The 20,367-nt window shown below is 37.1% G+C and overlaps 1 protein-coding gene across 1 annotated transcript in view; it reads right to left on the minus strand.

Moving 5' to 3' along the window:
* Window positions 1-746: 746 nt before the first annotated feature.
* The window catches only part of PDE7A (phosphodiesterase 7A), a 42,463-nt gene continuing 22,842 nt past the window's right edge, over window positions 747-20,367 (minus strand). The window contains exons 4-13 of the mRNA XM_010085068.1: window positions 15,637-15,788; window positions 13,905-13,968; window positions 11,402-11,497; window positions 8,227-8,327; window positions 5,575-5,706; window positions 5,158-5,249; window positions 4,375-4,519; window positions 3,438-3,534; window positions 2,581-2,661; window positions 747-1,034 (exon numbers count right to left, since the gene is read on the minus strand). Of these exons, the coding sequence (XP_010083370.1) occupies window positions 823-1,034; window positions 2,581-2,661; window positions 3,438-3,534; window positions 4,375-4,519; window positions 5,158-5,249; window positions 5,575-5,706; window positions 8,227-8,327; window positions 11,402-11,497; window positions 13,905-13,968; window positions 15,637-15,788 (1,172 nt within the window). The 3' untranslated portion in view covers window positions 747-822. The remainder of the gene's footprint in view (window positions 1,035-2,580; window positions 2,662-3,437; window positions 3,535-4,374; window positions 4,520-5,157; window positions 5,250-5,574; window positions 5,707-8,226; window positions 8,328-11,401; window positions 11,498-13,904; window positions 13,969-15,636; window positions 15,789-20,367) is intronic.

Raw genomic sequence — 20,367 nt, forward strand, 5'->3', positions numbered from 1 at the left:
AGAATCGCAATGCAGTTCGGACGCTCAATGTAAAGCGGCTTGGGGCCCCCCCCCCCCCCCCCCCCTTCCCTTCCCAAATTCAGAAGTGTTTCCGCCGTTAAAAAATTGCATTCCCATATAGCACTGGAGTAAAGCTTGGCTGTGCTCTATGATGAATGCTCAGTTCCCAGTGCACAAACAAAATTATGGCAAATGGGAGGCTTTTCTGGCATCCAAAGAAACAAGAGCTGCAGTCTCCGATTTGATCTTTTTCTTTTAGAAAAGCAAAAAACCCAAAGTTAGTGGTTCCTTCACAGCCATGCGCAAAGGTTAAGTCTAGAACCAATAGTTTCAGAGTACATTTGTAAACATCAAGTCTTGCCAGAGGCAGCAGAGGCTGGGCACTTCACATTTCCGTATTAAAAGAGGGACTGAGTGGAAGGTATGCTTTGAACACATTGATGCAAGTCTTGCTAAATTCCAAGAAAGTGGAACAATCCACCTCAAGTCTTAGATTTGAAGACTGTATTCCAAATTTCACCAAAAAAACAAAGCCATGTGGCACAATGAAGCTTTCATACTGTTCCTCCAAGGCTCAGTCACTGCTGTGTTTTGCATATTCAAGGTTCCAAACGAAAACCAACTGAGGCATATGCATATTGCTCTTTGTTCAGATCTTGCAGTTTAAAAAAAAATCTGGTTCAAATGGTCTGTGTCAAAGGAAAACTTGGAAATAAATAATGCTGGCATCATTTTACCAAAACCTTGGGCTGGCAAGTATTCTCCTTTAATCCAACCACGCAGATACCAAGAGAAGAGGCAGTTTTGTCATGAAGATTGAGGTCAGGACAATCGAGGTTCCTGAGGTAATATGTCTGAGTCCATTTCCTCAAAAGTGGGGTCGACATCGTCACCGCTGCCAGACTGTTCCCTCTGCACTCCCTTCCAGCTAGCCTTGTTCAGTCCCAGGTGGCCAAGCATTGTCTGCGACAGCCTGGTGTTTGAAAACCGGGCCCATTCCCCAAACAGTGGTTCCACTAAGTAGGTCATAAAACCTTCAAAAACAAGCAAACAAACATATCCAAGTGAAAAAAAACAGAAGAACACCACTCAAAACTAAATATTTTAAAATAGCAAAAAATAAACAATTCATCAGACTACTCTTCTTTAACGTGCATTTAAAAATTCATTTCAATATTTAGAGCATCTTCACAAAATAATCTCTCAAAATGTAGAATATTTTACTAGGCAAAAGAACAGCATGATATTGGACTATAAATTAACCTCCTTTCTTTCACAACAATGACCAACTGGAGAACATTGAGGGGGGGTGGAATCTAAATATCAAGCAACTGCATCACGCAAATTCACTTAGAAAACCTAAATTTCTAAAAGAAAGATTTTATAAACTGGAAGAGGGCAGATTTAGACTACATATTAGGAAGAAATTCTTCACTGTGAGGGTGGTGAGACACTGGAACAGGTTGCCCAGGGAAGCTGGGGATGCCCCAGCCCTGGAGGGGTTCAAGGCCAGGCTGGATGAGGCTTTGAGCAACCTGGGCTAGTGGAGGGTGTCCCTGCCCATGGCAGGGGGGTTGGAACGAAATGATCTCTAAGGTCCTTTCTAACCCAAACCATTCTATGATTCTATGCCATGGACAGTCTGACCTATATTACATGGGAAAAACAATGTATTATTTTCACAATATCAATCTGACTAAAAATACAAATTACAGAAACTTTTACAGAAAAAGCCCACAAGACATCAACACACATTCATATACATGTTTGTATGTGCAGGTGCCCTTATTTATACTGTCTATTTGTATGAACGAAAAATTCAGTGTCAAAACAAGCAAAATCAAAATGTCAATTACAGAAGTGTATGATTTTCTAACATGCTAAATTACAACAGTGCAGCTGATTGAACAGATCAGTTTTTCATCTCAAATTTCAAGTAGTAATACACATTATGTTTGTTAAATTGATTATTTTCTTTACTATGTTTGAGTCCTATTCAATCTACATTAACTTGACTAAAAAAACCTATAAAAAGTCAGCCCTTTCACTATTTTAAATTCAACTCAACTTAGCAAAAAATTAATATTGTGACTATTCACAGTTCTCCATCAAATCTCTGTCCACCACCCTTTCTAAGGTTGCACTTAAAAGGAATGATAACATTCCAGAGAGCTAAACCCAGAGAACCGGAATCCGACTGTGGCAACCTCTCTGCGAAAGGCACCTGAGACCGCATGGACAAGAGAATGAATGCCCCTCTTCCCAAAGTGGCCAGTCCAGATTAGGAACGTTCTGGGCAGCAGCAATGGAAAAGTCAAACAGCTGCTTTCCATGTTTCACCTGCCCTGTCAGAAAACACAGGGCTTTGGTCTCCCGGACTGTCAGTGCAGCACCTTTCATAAACACTCAATTCAAGGGAGAAATGTTATATAGCAAATTGAAAAAAATCACTATTTGTAACAAAGTGTTGCCACGCATACATACAGAGCATGTATAACCTCTAGGAAATGTATCTAAAAGGTACTTTTTTCAAACTGCATCCTGAAAAAAAATTACTAAAACAAATTGAAGTGCAGTTACCAATCTGGATGTTGGCGATAGTTTCCGTCTGTCGGTCACAAAGTGGACTCACACCCAAGTGATACTTTTTTTCAATATCTCCTAAAGAAATAAAAGTATAACTATTAAATCATCAAGTCCAGACCCAAATGGAATCAAACACTGATAGAGGTGTCTTGTGCAAGTTGGTTAACAAGGATGGCATCTTTCAGCAGGTTAAATGCATTCACTTTCCTCCCCCATCTCCCAAAAAACCCCAAGTAGGTCTGTCAGTGAGACGAACAGTACTTAATTGTTTGATGAAAAATACCAAGAAAAAAAAAGAAATCAAATCAGTCTCCTGAAGGATTAACACACTTCCTTGCAAAACCTCAGACTGCCACAGAAACGACAAATTAAGATTCCCCCCTAAGCAATACAGAAAAGAATAGCTTAGTCTTCAAAATTTTCTCACTGAAGGCAATTTTTTATTCTGCTTCCCCATCGCCTTTATCTAAGAATAAGCTTCACATGATTAGCACCAAATAAAGCAGTCTGTTCCCCATTTATCATATCCATGCACAAATTAGCATGTCTTAAGTCAGCTAAACTAGCCTTAAGAAAGGAGAAGCACACTTTATTTTATTATTAATACAATTAAATAATAATGGAGAAAATTCACTCCATTTGTCAATGAAAAGCTTTATTAACTGCATACATAAGTAAGTAGCCTTAACTGCATGGTAACTAAAAATCTCCTTCCTGGCTCTTACCTGCTCACCAACAGGCCTCACAGACCTGAACAGACATCCCTTTATTCGCAAGCAGCTGTGACTCATAGTCGCTCTCTCCACAGTACAAATACATACGTACCAACAGATACGTCTACTCTTACTTGCCTTGATGGAAGAACTCCTCTGTTACTTTTTCACTCCACTGCTTACTCAGCTCCCATGTCCGACATGGATTACAAATATCAGCACACTTCAAAGCCATCTAGGAAGTTAACATACAGCATTAGATCACCTCTCCCTCCAACAGAAGCATCCGCAATTATATATTTCCTGACAGCACATTAAGTTTTGTGAATAACAAACCTACCTACCATTTGTGCTTCTCCCTAATGTTCTGTAATCGTATTTAAAAAACACTCAGGGAACTATTAGATCTCATTATCATCTCTGAATAACCTGGAAACTCAGTCAAGTCAAAGCATTTCAGGGGTACTATATTTAGCATATTCACTAGGACAGGAGATAACAATAAATTCCAAAAAAGAAACATCAAAGTAAACAGACAGTATTTTGCATTTCTGGCTCTGAAGTTCACATTTTTAATAATGGTTTGCACAGGACTGAACTTATCTGTTTGTCCACTTTCTTTTATAGCCCACAATATGAACCTAATTCTAAAAACTTCAATAAAACTAAAGAGACTCTCAAGGCTTTTGTTTTTAAAGCTTGCTAAACCTCTCTCTAGCACAGCTGCAAGCTGATTCACAACATCAGTGCTTTCCTTTCCTGAAACAGGTTCTGACAAAGCATCTCAGTTCTGAGACTGCACTGGAGTCATCAGAACTAAATCTTGTCTTGGAAACACAACTCTACTTGGCTTAGCAGCTCTAAGTTATTAGACTTACACAACATCACTTAGGAGAACTGTTGGGGGCAGGGGAGATTGGAGGGAACAACCTTTTTGCAATGAAACAAAATGACTAAAAGGCATTTCTACTTTGTTTTGAAAGTAGGAGATAACATAGAAGAAGCATTAGTTAGCATTTTAAGTAAATTATTTTTGATGCTAAAATGTTTTCAGAAATATTACCAAAAATATCACCTGTAAAATGAAGTGCCGATGGTTTGGATTCTCTAAACATAGGTCTCCTCTATCCAAATGGGATCGAAACATGGACAGGTACTCATTTTGCTGACTGATGTCTGTGGCAAGAATGAGATCACCTATCTGGCTTTCCATCAGCTGCCTGAAATTAGTGATCACAAGCATTCAAAAAGCATAACAATTAAGAACAAAAGCCATCACTAGATTTCCATGTCTTTTTATTGTATTCATTATTATACAAATACAAGTCACAAGCTTTATAATCACCATTTTCACTGAAATGTTTCTTTTTTGTTTTCCTTCTCTGAAAAATTTCTACAACATCCATAGACACATGAGGTTGTTTCATTGGCAGCTTTCAGGAAGACTAAACCAGCTTTTAGCTCCCCCTCCCCCTTTTTTTTTTTCCTTAAAAATGCACAAACTAATTGTTGAAAGCTTAATTCTTGTTAAAGTAGGTGAAGAGGGTCTATTTTAAACTCCAGTTGTGATGGCAAAATGAGAAAAAGCTGCCAAGTTTAATCCAAACAGGTGCTTGACTATACGAATACACTTCTTCAGCATGTGCACAGTAAATATTATTTTCCGAATATCCCATTGCACCATGAACTGCTCTACCCCAACGGCACGGTATCCAGGAATTCTTAAAATAGATCACAAGCTACTGTTTTTATTCAGAACTGCCATGCAATTAATTTAGCTTGTTTTGCAAGGCTGTCTTACTCAAGGGACACCTTACTTACATCTTAAACTAATCTACACTATTTTGTATAAACATACCTGTTTTCTAATGACATATGTGCAAATAAACCAGACTCTCTCAGCAACCCCACTGCTGATCTCCAGTGATGGTTCTCTAATACTGAGGTATTCTGCAAATGAAGAGGGTATTACAGGTATCAATGACTTTTTCTTACATGGAAGAGCTATATACTAAGAGTAGTACCAGACAGTTCCATCGGGTTTTGGGGTGGTATTTTTCTCTCTTCTTTTTTTTTTTTTTCCCCAAGGAGGTTAAAACTCACAAATCCTAAATACTTTGTTAGCGTGCACATTATTTTTATCCCAGTGGCATGGAAACAATGTCTGGATTCAAACCTATCACTAGCTAAACACATCACAATTTACACTCCTTCTCTGTACTCCTCAAGCATTTTTCAAACCTCATCTTAACAAAACAACTGATTTTTTCCTTACCTTATATAAAGTTGCTAAGTAATGGTTTGTTTTAATTAGGAAAGGTTGGTTAACACCTGGATGATCCAAATCATGTGTCGCAGCTGCTATTAAACTGAGCAGAACATCCCATGGAGTTAAAGATTTGGAAAGCTGTAAGATAATAATGACAAATTTAATTCTGTTAGCAATACAAATATGCCCTTAGAAAAAGTGCATAGGTGTCACATTTGTTTTTCCTTTTTAGTAACTAAGAGCCAATAGAGAGAATTTTAATAATGTAAAATAGTGTTCCACTGACTTTTCACATTATTTCCCCTCAAAAGTTACAAAACTTCAACAATGCTTTAAGCATTATTCTTCCTGAACAGGAAGGTTCAGTCTTAGAAAATCCTGGCACACAAAATGCCACCCTTCTGGCTGGTACCATTTCTAACCAGATCCTGTAAAAGCAGTGAATTCTTAAAATTATCTCTCCAACTCATTTACCAAGTGCTGTGGTTTCAACCCACTAAGCCAGCAGCCAAACACCAGACAACCGCTCGCTCACTCTCCCCCCAGAGAATTAAAGGGGTAAAGGGAAAAGAGACTCATGGGTTGAGATTAGAACAATTTAATAAACTAAACTACAATAAAATTGAAAATAATGATAATTATAATAGTAACATATACAAATGTACAAATGCATGATACACAGTACAACTGCTCACCACCCAGTGACCAAGGCTCAGCCCATTCCTGGCTAACAATCCCAGAGCAGGGAGAGTCTTGAAACCGCAATTCCGGAAAAGAGATAAGAGCCCGAGTGTCCAAGAGAGAAGATGACCTTGAGAGAGCATGAACTTCCGGACAGATCCTCATTTACACATTGGGCATTACATGCATGACATGGAACATACCATTGTCCAATATGGGTCTCAGTCCTAAACCTAAGGTCAAATCCTAGGCTAGTAACTAGGGCTGTGCTCCCTCCCAGCTTCTCCTACACCTGCAGACACTGTCACAGCAGAGAAGCTGAAAAGTCCTTGGCTGTTCTGGCAGCAACTATAAACAGTGTGTTATCAGCCTTCTCCTCAGCACAAATCCAAAACACAGCCTCACACTAGCTACTATGAGGAAAGTTAACTCTGTCCCAGCTGAAACCAGGACACCAGCTCTGTCTGTATGTGTCAATCCTGCTTTAAATACAAAGTACATTTTAAAAAAACACTAAAACTTTTAATTTTAAAAGGAAGAAACTAATGCTCTGGAAGATATCAGAATTGTTCAGAATGGATGGAACTCTTATGCGAAGTTATATTTCAAAGCCTACCAGGGAAAGAACTGAAGGAGGAAAACCTGCCAAAAATAAGTATTTTCAAGAAGTATGTGCATGTCTATTAACTCGGCATGAAACTGCATGGACTTATTTTCACTGCCCATAGCTGCTACTACTTCTGGTTGGGACATTTGTGAGTTAAACTTACTAATAAAGTCTAGCTTGCACTAAAACAGAGAGGACAGTTCTGCCCACACAAAAGTGAAATGCAGCAAACACCCTGTGAGGAGAAGTTGTTTATATTCCCTGTTGCATTTGCTGTCTATCATGCCTCACATGTTTATAACGTACTTGTACAACTGAACCAGTAGCTGTATATGCTACTAAAAATACAAAGTCTATACTTGTATCCAAAGCACTACAAACTTCCATCACAAGTGTTAAATAAAAAATGCTCAGAGCTTCCAAACTGCATGCAATAAAAAAACTCATCATGTACCAGCTCTGATTTGGCTCACCGCACCAACAATTGATCTGAGAGCACTGAAAAACTGAGTGGAAGGAGTGGGCAAAGAGCCTCTGAAAAACATCGATGGAGCTGCAACTTACTCATTTTTCCTTCAGAAGCAGAATAAAGAGCTATGCTATTCAAGAGAATATCAGATTGGTGATGAACTGTATTCAGGTAGCTAGCTTGTCTCACCTGCCCAGAGAGCATTACAGTTTTCAGTTTAATACAGAAGGACAGGAATTAGCCGTCTGAAATTGTCTAATACATCACACAGCAGACTGCTGGCAGTCCAAGTAATAAGAAACAAACACTCAACTAGCTCAGCTCCTTCAGGTCTGCCACACTGCCCTTTTTTAGAAAGGCCAAAGAGAACTCCTGATGTCTTCCTTTAAGGTGCCTCTAGCAGAAGCATACTATTCATTAACATCAAAGATAAGCAAAGGAAGGATAACGGTAGTTTCTGGAGGGAAAAAAACAAACCACGACCACACAAAAAAAATCCCACACCAAACCACAAACATATGGGCTTTTTATCACCAGCTCTGACTCAGGCTACAATTCTATGTATGCGCCTTGGAGCACAGGGCTACGTTAAACAGCTGCTGTCTTAATCAATTCCCTACTCTGGTTCAACTTGAAGTCACACAAAAGACAAATTCCAGTTCAGAAGAGGGGAAAAAAGAAAAGAACACTGCTAAGAATGTACCCACAGCCTCAGCAACATGGAGAGTAACTACCTGTCTTTTTGTGTTCAATAGCATTTTATGTTGGGTTTTGGGGTTTTTTTTTATAAAATTTGTTTTGTAATAAAATGTGTATATATGTGCACACATTTATATGCACACACACAAATACATGTATTTCTGTATATACATGTGATGTAAAAGTGAGAAGGCTCCCTTACCTTGGGCTCTTTTAAGTAACAGTGCATGGCCTGAGTCACATCAGCAGCATGAACTGCATTATGATAAGGGTTTTGACTGTGATAATCTTCTTGAACCATAACTGCAGGAAGATAACAAATATCCAAATTCAAATAAAAGAGCAATTTTTTTCAAGTAGCATTTTATATGTCCCTGTTAGGCACAGAAATACGCAATATCACAAGTTACATACCCATAAAAGTGTCAAAGTCAATAAATAGTCAGCTGAACCAAGACCCAAGTATAAGAGATTTTTATGTGAAGAAACAGTATTTTCTAAAGGAAATCAACTACATGTAAAGTCGTCTCAGAGCAAAAATTAAACAACTTGAAATCAATATATAATCTGAGATCTGACTTCAAGAACTTCCCAGGAAAGGCTCCCTTTGATAATCTAGCCTGTCCGAATGTTGAGGCAACCTGTGAAACAAAATGAAGATGACAGAATTTACCAAAGCATTAGGATGACTTCATATCATGCCTTGAAAACAGACTGGATCAGTGGAATTCGGCACTGCTTTCCTGTCATATGAAGTGCTTTTCTTTCCCTTTCAGAAGAGTGGTCATGGAAAGCCACCTCCATATAGTTTAGGCATCTTCTCGTACTTGTACCCAGACAAATTTAAGCCTTTATGCAATTTAGAAAAGAATCTCATTTAGGTGATGGTCTGACTAACCACTCCTAAATTTCATATTCCCTATTCAACTTCTTCCTTGCTTTCCTCCTCTTTACTTCATCTTCCTGGCTATCTTTAACCATTACAGGTAGAATACTTTAAAGGACATCAACATTAGCCTGAGTACGTAGAGTGAAAAAACTAGAATGCTAAAAAGGATGGAGGGGGAGAAGATCTGAAGCACAGCGATCAAACTACATTCTAAAGTTTTGCCTGATATGACACATTAGCTCTTTCAAGTAAGCCTCCAAAGAAATTCTCCTGGATGACTACAGTCAGTCCCATTCAAACAAACATGCCCACAAACTCTTTTCCTACCCAGTACCCTCCATCTACTTGTGACTGTAATGTTAGAGCATTACTGCCATGGTATTTGTGAAGAGCTGTGCTTCATGAAAAGGGAAAACACTGTTACCATTGCGTAATCTCAATCATACTCAGCAAATAGCTGACACCTCATATGGAAAACAACAGAAACAAGCATCTTCAGGCTCTATTAACCTGCAGTAGAACTCCCTTTCCCCTGTTCCTCACATCTAGTGCCTGAATGAGGATGTTTTTGGCTTGCTCCTCATTTTTTGTAGCCTCACAGGCTGGTCCAGCTACCTGAAGTCCACAATTTTCCTAACTTTATTTATCTTAATAAAGCAGACCTAGAATAATACTTTGATTACAGTTTGCCAGAACTAGATCGGCAAGACAACCCCATGCTTCCAGGAATGTAGTACTTTGTATTTTCTCTCTTCCTATTCAGGTCTGGAATAAGAACTTGAAAACACACAGCAGGAGACAGATCTCCAAATAACCTTTAGAAATCACAGAAAGACTGTGTATGTGTATAAACAAACATATATACACACATACATATGTGAAATATATACACAAAAATAAATGTTGAGATCATACTGAGAACTAAAAATCAGGTTTCTCTCCTTGAAAAGATTGCAGTAAGTTCTCCAAGTGAATTGTGTCTGGCACTACGGACCACTTGAGCTGTCCTAGTCTTCTGGAATTTGATCTTCAGATTACTTTGGAGTGGGGTGTAAGAGGTAGCAAAAGAAAAGAATGAACTGGGTTCATGCTAAGAAGCTGTATTCGGAAGAAAGGTTCTTTTGATTGGACAGATGGGCTATGACAGAGCTAAGAAATGTTTTTCTTACTGCTATTAAATAGAAGGCATTAACGAAAAGAGAAAGGTGGTGAATTTAATGCTAGAACAAAATTTTGCCTTCTTCCAAGTCTAATCTCATTTTAGTGACATGGCTTTGAGTAGTCATATGTAGTTAAGACTACTGTTATCTTTTGATAACTAGTTAACTAATCCAGCCAGTCCTAACTCATCTTTCAAGTGCTGTCTTTTGCTAAATCTCAACTAATGAGGAAATAAGCAAGATGAGAAACACACAACACACTCAGCTACAACTTGAGTAGCCTAAGACCAGATTTCTATAACAACTTTCTTCACATTCCAATATATCAGTCCTCAAGGTCAGCTGATCTACGTTTTTAAAACTGGAAGGATTTGATTCCACTTTAAAACAAGATGAAATGCAAGACAGAACTGATTTTTTTAAAGCTGAAAGAGAACTAAATGATGAAAAAAACCCCCCCAAAAAACACCAAACCATTCCTTTACTCAAAAGGGGAGAAAAGCCTTCCAAAAGCTTTCTGCTAAATGACAAGCTTTGTAACCACAAAATTGTTTTCTCTGAAACTGTGAGAGCCTGCCAAAAGGGACAAGAAACTTGTTTCTCCTGCTCAGATAGAAAAAAAAGCATCCCACTCCAAAATAATAAATAAAAGGTACTGTCACAGAAGAACTGAAGAAAGGAATCTGTGCCTATGGCACAGGGATGCAGAAAGACAGCTCTTTCAGCCATCAAGTGAAAGTACCACTTCGTTCAAATATTCTACATCGTATTTACAATTCTTTCCATTGAAGCATTCCAGCGCCACAGGCCCAAACATTTGAGTAAAATTGTCTTGCACACTCTGTCTCTGGGAAAAGTATGTCCACAGTACTGTGTTTATTTGTAGGAGAGTTTGAGCAAGCAAGAAATAGCATCAAATTGACACTATTAAATATGGCCAAGCTGGCATGTTCAATACAGTTAGGAAACAATATAATGAACTTCAGAAATTAAGATTAAAACAGAACTGAAAATCAAAACAAAGGAGATGTCTAACCTTTCCCAATAAAAACATCACACAATGTCACATACATTTAGATTTAATAAATATAATAAAACTTCTGCTATGAAACTACTGAACTTTTTAATACTTGCTTGGATTAACATGGAGATTTCTATACGCATAGAAACTTTGAGAGTGTCTCAATCAATATAATTTAAATCACTGCACAATCTGGACTGCATTGGTACTCTTGAAACCTCATTGCTAAACTATAATCGGCACTTCATTTAAGGTATAAAAATGCGGATAAACAGCAATATTCATTATAATAAAAAGCTGTATTTACCCAAAAATCTACGAAGTTTCATCGTATCTAACTGGAAGTGTTCAATTAGTCCATGAAGATTAAACAGATGAAAGGTTAAGCTGACTAGACTGTTTCCTAAAAATAAGATGAAAATACTAATTCACTGGAAGCCATGAAATCAGTGACTCTCATAAGAAATGTATTATTTCAAACAAATTGGTCACAAAAATTACACAAGCAAATTTCTCTACACCAATTTATGATAAACATTTAAATCTTACTGCATGACAAGATTCCATTAGCTATCCCTTCTAGTAATTACCAGTATTTTTGCATAATTATAATGCATTCATCAATTGTCTACTGTCAACCGATAGGAGGAAATGTTAACGAACATTAAAAAAGCGACAGGTTTCAATGTGCAAACCCGTTACAATGGTATTCAACTTTGTGGTATCTTGCATCATGATATTTATAAACAGACATACAGCTTAAAACTGAATATAAAAATAACCAGGCATAGAAAAAAAGCTAACCAACACTATAGATTAGCCTACATTGTACATACGCTATCTCTCATTTTCATCATGTATTTTGCTAAACTGCTCCCTGTTTCACCCAGAACTCAAAGAAAAAGTTTTGTTTCTCTAGGAAATGTATACTATTACAAGCTTACAAAATACTTTGCCTACTCATAGCTATAATATCATAATCACTTGCAGTGGTAAAACAAGCACAACTGTAAGAGACAAATATCCTGCAAATGTTTACTTTAAATAGCTTGCCCATTTGTTACACTGCAAATAATATTTAGTGGCAGATAACTCAGTTTTGGTACCTTGACTCTGACAATCTTCATTTAGAAGGAATTAAAGAACCTAGCACAGACAGAAATTGAGGCACAAAAGGACAAAAAACTGCTAAATCTAGGCTTAATGTATTTGTATGCGTGCACCACTTCCTCACAATAAGATACACAATTCTTTGAACAACATTTCTTACAGGCTGGTCCAGGGCAGCTCATCAAGTAGAGTTTTATATACAGCATTCTCCCCTTACAAACTTTCAAGAACAAGACGGCCTCCTAAAATGACTAAATTAGGATGCAAAAAGGATGGTATAGTAAGGCTTCCACAACAGAAGCTGTACTGGTAGTATCTAAAATGTATCTGAAAAAAGCATACTTAAGAGATAGAGAAGGTTTCATATAAAAATTATTATTTCAGATTACTCCCATGTGATAAACTGATCTGAAATAACCTATGCTTACAAACATCTTAAGTTTCACCCATAGCTTTTTTCTCATTCAGTTATCTAAAGTTTATAGTTATTTATATAAACGTTCTATTTGTAAAAATCCTTACTGTTTTCACTTTTAATATAAATTTTCTGTATTATATCAAACTGTCAGGATACTACTTTTACACTAGATTAAGTCAAGCATCCTTCAACAAAACAGGAGAGAAAATTATCTTTTGGCACTCTATCTTCCTTTCACAACTTCCATTTCTCTTTCCTTCTGTCAACTTTAAACACATTGCATCTCTGCATCTCTCTACTCTATTCGACTGATGAAAAGCCTGCAAGAGCTGCCCTCCATTCATTTCCCACACTGGCACAAATGTCACCGTGGTGCTGGACTTGCTCATCTCCTTCAATTTTCTTCACAACTCAGCTTCCATTGCTGGGGATTATAATACAAAACTCCCCTCTGTCCACTGCAGCAGCCCTCCTCCTTTCCAGCAAGCACATTTGCACATCTCTTTTCTAAATGTCTGTAACTTAAACAATGCTTTATTTGTTGGTTGTTTTTTTTTTTCCAAAGCAACAACTTCTTTAGTTCCTACCGCTATTTGTAATGAGTGCACAAAACTAACCATAATATTTTCTTTTTTTTTTATTTTGTGCAAGCTACATGTACAGCAGCTTCTGCCTGTTCAGCTCCTAATTCTCTACATTAAATTTACTGGAAAAATACTTGTTCAATGTAACTGAGCTTTTGGACACAACCATATAATTCCAAAGCAATAACTTCTTTAGTTCCTACCGCTATTTGTAATGAGTGCACAAAACTAACCATAATATTTTCTTTTTTTTTTATTTTGTGCAAGCTACATGTACAGCAGCTTCTGCCTGTTCAGCTCCTAATTCTCTACATTAAATTTACTGGAAAAATACTTGTTCAATGTAACTGAGCTTTTGGACACAACCATATAAATTAACAGCATTCCATAATTAAAAGTACTAAATTAGCAAAATTATTTGTTAATTTATACCAGATTACTGCTTATAATAAAAGAGTGAACAGCAACCTACAAAGTACAAGAAGGGCCTCTTCTATAAATCAGTGACTGTTATCAGTACTGATAGTGATGGCATTTTAACAGAGTAGCCAGGCAAACCAGGATTTAGATTAAAGACTATCAAAAAGTACCACCTGATGAAATTGGTGCTTTTTAGTGAACAAGCAATCACATACCACAACATAAGAGCAACAGTTACGCTAAGAGATAAAACACAAATGAAATAAAAGTAAACTCACCATTTGTCAGTCTATCAAAAAGAAAAATATCAAAATTCCAATTTCCAACCTTCTCCAGCATACACTGAAAGAAAACACAAAAGCTGTCACTTTTTTCTCAGTATATGACTATATTCTTGTAGGCCAGTAGTATTTAAGATTTCAGAAACTGATGCATGTCTTAGAATTTCTATATACAAAAAATAGTACTAAAATACTAATTTGTCTGGTAACTGAAAAAACTTCATAAATATGCTGTAAATTGAAAAACTGAGACACACAAAGTGTCTTGACAGTACTGGCTTTAGAGTTTCCTTTCATCCTTTAGTCATTTCTCAAGTAAAATTTAACACGATCAGGTTAAAAACAGAAACAGTATGAAAGAATTCAGACCATGTTCAGACTTCTTCCAATTTTAATTTTTGCAACGAGTTGGTAGTTAATCTCCGTGTAGTCCTTCACCTCAGTTTCTCTCCTTCCCTTGTTGTTTATATAAGTGAAATAATATCTAGATGCTTTACTAAACGTATCAGTCAAGCTTTTAATTTCTTTAAGAAACTGCCTTTTGACTTTCCACCTCACTGAACTAGCACTTCTTCACAGCTGGTCCAGATGAACTGAAGTTTGTCCAGCAACATAGATGAACAAGAACAAACAGCACTTGAGGCTTCACTTCACCAGAGTTCAGCAGTCACAGCTCTTGCTTCCCCTACCTCTATCAGAAATACCTGCCCAGCACATTTCACAGCAGATACGTGCCTTCTCCTGCTCTCATTAGATTGGTAGAGCTGTTTGTGACCCACTTACTACATTCTAGCTTTTCTCCACCAGCCACTAAAACTCATCTACCAGAAGAAACAAAAAACATTGACAAGATCTTTCTGCTGTTTAATTAAATGCATGCTTTTTAAATCCATCCTCCAGGTTATCTGGTTCTTCCTACACTGCAGCCTAATTATAACGCAGTGTATCTGTACAGCACATAAGTGTACTCCTTTCCTTCTTCAAGGTTACTAACAAGAAGTTTTGCACATGATCATTAAGACAACACAGCCTTTGGGATCTAGAATAACCTATAAACTTTGCCTGCTCCTTCTCTTTCAGTTCTATCCATCCTCTGTCCTCAATTCACTAGCCCTTCATCCAACTAACTATTCCTTTCAAACTGCCCATCTTTCCAGTATGCTTTACTGTAGCATGGATATATTAGAGTTATCACACTTTTATTTTCTAGAAGAATTGCCCACCAAAGAAAAAGTCAGTTTGGCATAATAATCGTCTGATAAATCCATTTATGCATTGAGCTTTCAGTAGTAGTCACTCACTCTTCCAGAAGTTCAGTAGTAAGGTTAGACTAAAAAGGAAATGGGGGGCAGGAGGGGAGTTAGTTGTCCAAATTGCTCCATTACATTTCTTAAATAGTTGATTTTTCTTTCTTCACTTTTTCTTCAGTTATTACAGTGCATCCTCCAGTCACTAGAGTTATTAAAAAAACCTGCTAGCCATATAAACCCTAAAGGTCATCCCAGTAAACTTGTGGGAGGTGAAGGAGTTTGTTAGAAAAATTTTGCCTTGACTTTATTAAGATATAAACATATATACACACACAAACACACACACATACACACACATATATATAAAATAAATAATTAAAATTTGTATTTGGCTGCACTATCTCTTAACATAAGATACAGTTATATACTAGCAACCATTTTTTAAAACAGTTTTACAAAATAAAAATCAAGCGACCAACCTTTGCTTGTCCATTATAATCATCATCTAAAATGTTTGAAGAATTTGGAACAGTGATACCACGGAAAAAACGGGAAGATCTCAGGTATCGCTGGAAACTAAGCAACCTTCTCACATTTCTCGCAGACACAGACACCTCAATTTCAGAATTTGCTACAAAAAAACAAGAAAATAAATACTGTCTCCAATAAACTTTTACCAAAAGACGACTGTTCAGGGAAGTCTGGTACAACAAAGGCGCTGTAATTTCTTTTTATTGGTGTATCAAATGTTTCAGCCACGAGATTTTTTTATTAATAGGATTTATAGAGCCCCCAGAGAGTTTTCTATGTAAGCACCTGTGAAGAAAACTGAGTATTTACATCACAGCTGAAACTTATCTTTTTTAAGAACTCTGCTATTGAAAGGACAGAAATGTTATAGAAATTGTGCAAACACACATATAGTACTGCAAACAAGTTCTTTCTGGAAAACTGCTCTCATCTATACACATCCAAACTGTTTCCCTAGCAAATCACATAAGATATATACATCTGCAAGACCATTTATTGTGTGTTGATACAGGAGTTAAATAGGTTTTGAACATGTAGAGATAACTTTTACACAGATTTTAAAGCACAGAAATTCTTTTAACTTTGCCATATAGTAAAGTTTTAAACAGATTCAGGGGATTTTTTTACTTTGGAAGATAATTATGCTCAGAACCTCTCCTCTGCCAAACAAGTACCACATTTGCTTCAGAGCACATGTAATTCCCTTTCCCAGTATAGTGAAATCCCTATAGAAAATGGTGTTAGCCTGTTTTCAAAGATTAATCCAAATATTTTTTTATTAGGTTAAGCAGTTTAACTATTCAAATGACTGTTGCTAACCTGTGTTCAATTTCACTTGATTTGCTTGAAATGTTTTAGAAACCTGAAGATCAAACTATACATAGCTACAGTTTCTCTGGAATGAGACAGATGTCTTTATTCTGAAATACTTAAGGCCGAACTTGGCCTCTACTTTCTTTTCAGCAGTATCCCCAACAGCAGTTGTACAGAACCAATAGACAGATAAGTTTCATATTCCCTCATTCTACCCGAAATGCCTTACGCCAAAAAAAAAAAAAGGGGGGGGAGTACAAAGTTAGGCAGTCAACACGAACATGCTCTTTTCCAAAAATTCAGATCCTCAAAACCAACATGAGCCCAACTTTGCAGGCCTCTGGCCCTTCCAAGAACAAGGCACATTAGACATTGGTGGAGTAAGCAGTTACAATTTTTGTTCTTAAACTCAGTCTAAAATACCGTACAGGGGAAGGTGTGGCCTTATTAACAACCTCAAACACTTCAGTGGTTTCTAGTGAAAACAGTTTAATTCTACATAAGACAAACTTTTATCCATATAATTTTTCTCCCTGCAGAAGTTCTACATTAACTCATTAATACATTAATTTCCCCTCTACACTAATAAAACACCTCTGAACAGAACTGACAATTGCACTAACATACAATATCTTGTCAGATGCAGCAGCATTTCATGCCAACAGAGATTAAATTGACAAAACTGGAATACTCTTTCAGACATGCCTGAAACACTTCAAGTGAACTGAAGTTCCCCTCAGTTTCAAAGGGCTAACACAGACAACTTCACATGAAATATCTTTCTTCAAAAGCCATCATAATTAAGGCCAAGGGCATTTCCTCTGAAGATACCGGTACACGTATATTCCAGTTATGTAAGCAGGTGTACTACATATGATAAAGGCTACTTGTAAGGAAACGTTCAACCGTACAGCAGGCAAATACATAGATTCTGTCATGCTGCATTACTCCACCAGTATTTCTGACCGCAGCTGTTGACATGAGGTTCCAGCCTGAGCACTGCCAGCCTGCAGAACAGAGCAGCAGGGAGCAATACAGGTGCTCCTGTTAACAGAGTGCAGGTTTCAGTTAAAAAGTTTCCCCCCCCCTCAATCTTGATGCAGTCCCTTAAAATCCAAATTTCAGAACAGAAGTCATTAGGTTTGAAATTAAATTTTTTAAAAATTTGTATATTTAGGTCATAAAATTATCTAAAATGTCCATAAAGTCACATACAAAACCCAGGAACTTCATCAAATCTCATTAAAATGAAATATTTTACGTAGGAAAAATCAGCACTCTTCTGGAAGTACAGAGAATTTTCTTGATCATAACTAGTCTTTTACAGATCTATCGCTAACAAAAACCTACTTTTGTTGCCATGCTACAAATGAGTCTCACTGTCACAGATGCCACCCATTAATCTTTGACAGAACAGTATGATGTAGGTAATACAAGTAAAACAACAGCTTTTGTCAGCTAAGCACGCAACAGAACACAGAAATGCGATAATTTGGCAGCACAGGCCTGTGTTCCTAAGTCACTTGGGGGGGTTGCACATGTTTTTGCTTCTGTATTTTTTCTGATGAGGATGTGGGCACAGAGGCAAATGAATTATTCAGTTTTCTGTGAAGCTGAACAGTCATTACTCTTTACATTGCAATATGCTATTGAGACATTAATCTTAATAATTTTAAACTCTATAAATTATCAGTTTGTATAACTCATAAACCACCACTCTTAAACATTAATCCTACTTTTCTCTCTCTTATTTAAAAAAAAAAAAGAAAGAGCATTGCTGCAGCTGAGAGAGTTTAAATGAACAACAAAAAGCCTACTTCATTCCAGCTTTGCTGGCAGTAATACTGCTGTCACAGGATCACAGAATGGCAGAGGTGGGAAAGGACCTCTGGAGGTCATCTGGTCCAACCCTTCTGCACAGGCAGGGCCACCTAGATCTCATTGTTCAGGGCAATGTCCAGGTGACCTTTGGATATCTCCAAGGATGGCTACTCCACAGCTTCTCTGGGCAGTTTGTGCCAGTACTTGGTGACCCTCACAGTGAAAAAGTGTTTCCTGATGTTCACAGGGAACTTCCCGTGTTTCACTTTGTGCCATTGCCTCTGGTCCTATCACCGGGCACCACTGAAAAGAGCCTGGCTTTGTCCTCTTTGCACCCTCTCTCCCTTCATATGTTTGTACACATTGATGAGATCCTCCTGAGCCTTCTCTTCTCCAGGATAAACAGTCCCAGCTCTCTCTAGCCCCTTACTCATCTTCCTGGCCCTTTGTTGGACACTTTCCAGCATGTCCACATCTCTCTTGTGTACTGGGGACCCAGACCTGGATATAGCACTGCAGATGTGGCCTCACCAGTGCCGAGTAGAGGGGCAGGATCATCTCCCTTGACCTGCTGGCAATGCTTCTCCTAGTGCAGCCCTGCATTAGCCGCCTTTGCTTCAGGGGCACATTGCTGGCTAATGGTGGACATGAAATTGAACAGGAGCCCCAGGTCCTTCTCTCCTTCTTAATTCTTTATGCCCTGCTGGAAGCCAGAATATCACCCAAAGTATTTTTTACTTCCAAGTTATTTTTTTATTAAAATTATTATAACCTTGTTATAAGCATCTTAACTGAGATGCTGATATTAAAAAAATGCTTTTCTCTAAAATAAAGAATTCTGTTTACTAACATCAGTTATTTTGACCTTATGTATATACAACAAAAAAATAAAATAATGCAAGTTGTCCTCATGCAATAGATTTCTTCTGTATTCCAAGACAGTTATTTTAATCTCTTCCCACTCCCAATCTTTTAAGTGTGTTGTACTTCATGAAAACCTAAAAAATATTTTTATCAAATTTCATAGGTATATAAAGTATTTTTCTCATGCTGAAATAAACATACAAAATAAGTAGGGGAAAGAACTCAAAAATCACTTAAAAATCATAATATACTGATATGTTCTGAATTTTTGCATCTTTCATAGTGTAAGGACAGACAATGAAAGAACAAACGACAATTACGGTTTGTTTTAAATTTTTATTAATAGAAACCTTAAATCCTAGCAAAATGCTTCAACTTTCTTCTAATACAGAGATAAAGACACAGGGCCTCTGATGCGGACCTGGTCAAAACAAGGCTTATTCAGGGTAAGAACTATACCTTCCCTTTCTTCCCTGCTACAGCCAAAGGTAAATAGGAAATTATCCATGACAAAAATAACTGAACTTTACTAGTACCAATATAAAGAGCTTAACTGAGGTTCTTGGGTATCACTGCGCTAATAGAAAAAGGAACCAGAGGAGTTTTTTTTCCTAAAAAATTAAAGGAAATCATTTCATGGAAGTAATTCCTCACGATTCCATATTAAAGGCAACTACACATTTATTTATCAGTTTTTACATAGCAGATACTATCAAACATAACATATCTGAACATTTCCACTAACTGTAAATACATACATTTGAAAGAAAATTTCAATTTCACATGCCAATTATAACTGTACTTATAAGGCCCTCCATGATACAAATAATTTTCTATTTATGAATCATTTGAAGTATTATCTAGCCTTTCACACCACTAGAGGGACCCACAACCGTTCTAATTCCACTTCTATTCCCATCAAACTGTTATAGAAATGCATTACATTAGATTCATGTAGATTTAAAAAAAAAAAAGTCCTGTTATTTACCTCTTCTTTAAGTTTTCTGCTCATGATTTGCATTTTAAAGTACTTTTAAGACATTCAATACTAAAGTCATGTATAAAACTATGATTTCATTTGAAAGATATAATTCCAGCGAGAATTTTGAAGTTTATATATAAAGACTACTGGTGTCTAAATCACCTTATTATACTTTCTGTTTTCCTTAGAACCGCTCCGA

This window comes from Pterocles gutturalis, unplaced genomic scaffold (genome assembly GCF_000699245.1).
Source record: "Pterocles gutturalis isolate BGI_N339 unplaced genomic scaffold, ASM69924v1 scaffold7276, whole genome shotgun sequence".
Lineage (NCBI taxonomy): Eukaryota > Metazoa > Chordata > Aves > Pterocliformes > Pteroclidae > Pterocles > Pterocles gutturalis.